The 5591-nt window shown below is 42.5% G+C and overlaps 1 protein-coding gene across 1 annotated transcript in view; it reads right to left on the bottom strand.

Moving 5' to 3' along the window:
- Window positions 1-5591, bottom strand: part of LOC113409561 (microtubule-associated proteins 1A/1B light chain 3B-like) — a 39594-nt gene extending 34003 nt beyond the window's left edge. Inside the window, exon 1 of the mRNA XM_029914236.1 lies at window positions 5478-5591. Within this exon, the coding sequence (XP_029770096.1) occupies window positions 5478-5591 (114 nt within the window). The remainder of the gene's footprint in view (window positions 1-5477) is intronic.

The raw sequence follows: 5591 nt of genomic DNA, 5'->3' as shown, positions 1-5591 counted from the left end.
GGGACACAGCATGGGGCTGACTCTGCAGGTGTGAGGCTCTCGAAAGGTCCACCAGGACAGGAAGCATGGGTGGAAGGTAGCCTCTGGGGGTGGACAGCTGAGGAGGGTAGGGGGCTGGGGGTAAAGTAGGGGCATGCTGGGATGTGGTGTGTAGGGAGCGGTGGAGTGTTGACACTAGCTGCTGGGATTGGGCTGGGTTGGTTGCCAGCCCTGTAGCAAGGGGAATGGTACCAGGTTCTGGTTGGTGCTGTTGAGTGGGTCACAGCCCGGGTGCCAGCCCTCTGATCTTCCTAGGGCATCTCCCTACCACTTCCCCTGTAGAGACACCCTGCCGCATATTCAGTGACTTGTCCATCATCAGAGCCCCAGTCCTCTCCTACCAAAATGTAATGCATGCTTTTTACTCCTTGCCCTTTGCTTTGTAGGCACTCTACTGCCTCTGTCCCCTGTCTGCTAACCCAGCTGCCCTGACACCCTCCAAGTTGCCTAACTTTTTTCTGCTTCTCCCAGCATGGTACCCATCACATCTCTTGCTGTGTGGTGCATTTGTGGCCAGCTATGATGTGTTATTTATATATATATATATATATATATATATATATTAACATTTTGGACCTGCCAGCGAGCGCATCTAGTTGGAGTGTCTGAGCACGCTAAGCAGCTGCCCTCTGTGCCATCAAACAGGAAGTGCTCAGATGCATTAAGGATAGCATCAATGGCTGCAGGGGATGGATGGTTCCTTATCTGCACTTGAGGGCAGCTGAGGGTGCTTGTCAGAACTGATGGGAACCCATGGATCGCACAAAGCAGTGAAGACTGTTCCCAAGAAGTTGTATGCTCTTTTCTCAGCCTAGCATGATCCTTCTTGCCCAGGGATATAATTTTTGGGAGGAGAAGGGGGGCAAAAATGTAGTATCCACTTTTTAGTTGTTAGAAGAGTGGGCAAGAAGAATCTATACCTGTATTGGTAAATTTCACACACAAATTGCTTCTAGGTCATAAGGGTTTGGTTTTTGTGGGTTGTGGCCTTGGCAAAGTTCTCACATATGAGTATAACTGGTATTCATTTTATACAATGCCATTTGCTCTTTCTTATACTACAAAGAGACACTCAATAATATTAAAAGAAACCAGATTTAAAACTGATACAAGGAAGTATATCTCTTTAGACAACTCATAAATGACCTGTGTATCTCACTGTCACGATGTATCATTGAGACCAAGAACTAGTCTCATTTTCCTTTGAACGCTACTATGTATGATAAGAGCATCCACAGTTGCATTAGATAGGATTGAAAACTATTGTATATAACAACCCCTCCCTTCAGGGCATAAACCAAACAGTATCTGGCAAGATGTAGAAAGAAACTACTTCTACTGACACATTACGTAACTGTCCATTACAGTTCCTTGTTTTCTCTTAAGCATCTGGTTCCGGCCACTGTCAGAGATAGGATGCTGAATTAGATCGACCCCTGGTCTGATCCACTGGAGCACTTCCTATACCAAAAGCATGCACGGTGCTTTAGACAGATCAGAGTCCGTCTCCTCCTGAGGAGTTCGTGAAGTTCTCACAGCACTGTCACTGTGACCTTAGGAATTAGACTTTAAACTCTTCATTCAGGAAATCCAGTTATGGTTTCCCCAGAAACTGTAATTTGGCCTTGTTCATATGCTGTATATAGCATTTTGTGGTGCTGTATATAATGTCAATTATTTCACCTTTGTAGATGTAATGTGGCTATTACCAATAGTGTGGGAACCGTAATCTTGAATTTTCAGACTGCACAAGTATAAAATCTCATTGATAACTTTGTTAGGGTAATTACTTCACCATCTCCTGGTCTCTTCTTAGTAGTACCATTGCATATATTCAAATAATGCTCTCCTTGTATATGAGAATGTACATTCAAATAAATACACGCTCTGGGTTTAATTGAATTCCTGATCATAGGAATAAATCAGCTGCTTGGAAATGTGTGGAGTTCCATGCAGTGTTGTAGCCATGTCGGACTCATGTTCATATATGTGTATATCTGGAGCTCTGCATCTTTGTATGTTGTCTCCATGTAGTAGTGAGTATAAGGTTGCATGACTTTCAAACATCTATAAGGGAAGACAGAGTCCTAGGTAGGTGTGATATATAAAAATAAGCATCAGTTTGGGCTGAGAGCTAGCATATGACAATTTAGGCAGAAAAGTATCATTTTTGTGAAATTATAAGGGCCTAGAAATAGAGCAAAGGGGTGAATTCAATTCAATAACATGCTCCTATTCCTAACAATAACATATTAACTCTGAGCGCATCACAGATCTGTACTTCCTGATTACAGTTATGCAAGTCTGCCTTCTTGGTTGCTTGTGTGGTTATTACTTGTGCATGCACAAACAGCCACTTAAACAAGGGACAGATGGTTGTGCAAGTGCTTTAAACAACACTTTCTCTGCTAAGAGTGCAGTGCTACTTAATTGTCTTTTTTTACCTTTGATTTTCGTGCATACCTGCTTTTGTCATGAGATCACTGCTGTGGATCAAGGGTTATAAACGGCCCTAACTTTGTAGCCATAGACTATAATTAAAAATGTAAATCAGCCCACTCAAACAAATAAGTTTTGACACCTTGGTTTAGTGTGATTGCAGGCAGACTCAATTTTATTGCAGTCCCTGGAGCAGTATTTTGAGTAGAGGGGATCCCCCCTTCAGGCCTCACGCAGTTGCCTTTGGCTGTGGCTTTGAAATTGGAGAATGAATGTGGAGAAACATTAGCTAGTTATGTAACATTTGTAGCCAGATACTTTTGGGATGATGCCCTTTTATCATTGTGACTGTTTGGGATAAACTGTTTCTCTGACCTGCTTGTTTGACAAGAGGAGTGTTGCAATCACTTTCCTACGCACTCTGGCTTTTGACTTGACTTACCTTGATTAACCCATGATCAAATATGCTTGTAGTTTAAGTGGTCACCAGTTTTATATTGAAATAACACACCACATCAGGTCACCTGTCTAGGAAATTTCACTGATGGTTCATAGTAACCAGATCTAGAATTCACAAATTTAAAACACCCTAATGTTTTTGTTTAAACGGGGTTGGGGAGAAAATATCAATTGTTAAATAGTCATCATGGGGCAGTCTTTGTGTTACATTTAGCACCTGTAGATTAGTCTTTTGTAGATCTCAGAACACTTTACAAGGGTGGGCATCTGTTCTACAGATGTGGAAGCTGAGTCGCATGGGGGGGGGCGGGGAAGAGTGGGGGAGTGATCTAGAGCTGTGAATAGAAGCCAGGTCTCCCCATTCCCAGTGCAAAACGCTTTTCACTGACCCCTCTGATTGCGTGCTGAACGACGTGTCTGGCCTGGCCGTGGTCTGTGCATCCATGCTAGGCCTACAGTCACTTCTCAGCACCTTATCGTATACAGTCTTTCGGGCTGCTAATCTTGTGCTTATGTAGGCATAGAATTAAAAGACTTAGTTGTCAGTTACAGTTAGCCTTAGTGTGGCATAAAAGTGGAGAATGAAGTTTGGTGTTCTTGGTTCTTGCGTCTGACGAAATGGGTATTCACCCACGAAAGCTTATGCTCCAGTACTTCTGTTAGTCTATAAGGTGCCACAGGACTCTGTCGCTTTTTACAGATCCAGACTAACATGGCTACCCCTCTGATACTTGGTTCTTTAGGTTCACAAATATGTTTTTTGTGTAAAGACATTACCTTACCTGCTCCAGTGTCTGTTTCCTTGCTCGCTACTAAAGACTTGCTTGAAAAGCACTTCCAAAGTCTTTATGACTTTTCAGGAGGGTAGTGGCAATACCTGCTGCAATTCCAATTCTTTACTGTAGGAAAAATTTAGTTGTTGTGGGGAGGGTAGAGAACATAAGGTGCAGAAAGGGGGGAGGAGAAATGCAAACAGAAAATTGCAGAATAAGATGTGCTATGATCTATTATAGAAGAGAAGGTAGAGTGAAACCAGGAAGGGAAGAGCATTATATAAAAGCAAAAGATATAGTACACTGCACTTACAAATGTGTAAACTAGGAAGCTGACAATGTTACGCTTAAGTGCAGGCCATAATAAACAGTGCACTGTTTAATACTTTAAATTCCACAGGGCATGGCAACGCTGGTATATTTACCATGTGTTGAGTAAATCTTCAAAGTCCTGCCTGTTAACCTAAGAGAACAACCTTCCCAGCTAGTAGAATGAGAATTTCATAACCAAGTTCTATCTTTCCTTTTGAAGTAGGATTATGAGCAGCCACTCTCACTGTGGTTGTGAATTTTCATCCATATTAACGAGTTAGAACATTTTTGATATTTAATTTCCTTGGTGAACTGGCGCATTGAGAATTTCCCTTAAAAGAGCCTTAATTGCAGTGAAGCAGGATTTACTGGAAACCTCCCATTTGATTGTCAGGGAAAGCAAAACAGTATTTTTTTTTCTGTAGCTGAATTGCAGCATTACATAGCTCTTAACCTCCCCTTTATCCTTTCCAGCATCAAGAATAAATAGTGCTGTCCATGTACTGGCGAGCTTTCTTGCCATTAATAATAGTTGGGATTTGGATGTGGGAGTGGTAGGGGAGTTCGGTCTTCACAATCTGTAATTTCGTACCTTTCACCACCATGACAGCCCTTCAAGAAAAAACTGAAGTGTTCTATCCATCCACTGTTAAGCAAAGCCAGTATGGGCTTTTGGTTGTAGTTTAGATCACTGAGTAGACCAGGATTATGACTTGTAGGAATTTCACCAGCTAAGTTTACATTCTTGCTAGCAAACAAGATGAGATTCTTGCAGGACTTGCATGGCTCATGTCAGATGGCAATGAAAATTGCACTGGAATTGTTTTTAGGAAGTTGCTAATGTTTGAGAAGACGCTGACTCTTTTGGGAAAGATCCAGTAAACCCAAACTGTGAAACTTGTAAAATACACCAGACCTAGTGATAGTTCTGCTTTTAGGTAGTCTCTCTGTCTCCTACTAGTTAACAAGGCCACTTGTTGGAAACCAGGATCTTTGTTCCATTGGATGATTTTTTCCAACTTACGTCGTGATTTCTGTGTATGACGATCCGTGTTTCCACGAGTTCAGACTGAATTGTCACCTCTTAGATACTACAGTGATGAGCATTTGAGAATTTTGGGGCATCAGGAGCAGGTGACCTGGAGGAAGAGAGAATGTTATCCCACAAATATCCTGACTAATAAAGAACAAAACAGAAAAAATGTCATTTGGGCAGAATTGTCTTGATGATTTGGGGAACCTATGTAGAACTTAGGAATTCTGATAGATTCTATGAAGTTACTACTGGGGTTCACGGGAAGGGCGCGTTTAAGCTACAGGGATAGTCTGAGGGGTCAGCACTGGTTCTGAGGGCTGGGCAGGGGGCCATGTGATTACAGTTGTTGGGGGGAGGGTGCCAAAGAGAAGATCCACACTCTAAGAGTGCACCTAGAGACCTTAAGACAGTGGCAGTACCTGGACTTTGTTCAGACTGTAGGGGCTTAAAACACCTGCAGGATTCGATGGTGGCATCCCCACATAGCAGTCTGGTGAGTGGCCAAAAGAGGTGCTCAGCTGGACCTGTGACAT

Source organism: Terrapene carolina, unplaced genomic scaffold (assembly GCF_002925995.2).
Source record: "Terrapene carolina triunguis isolate 2854851 unplaced genomic scaffold, T_m_triunguis-2.0 Scaffold33891, whole genome shotgun sequence".
Lineage (NCBI taxonomy): Eukaryota > Metazoa > Chordata > Testudines > Emydidae > Terrapene > Terrapene triunguis.
This window is presented reverse-complemented; position numbering and strand designations above follow the sequence as displayed.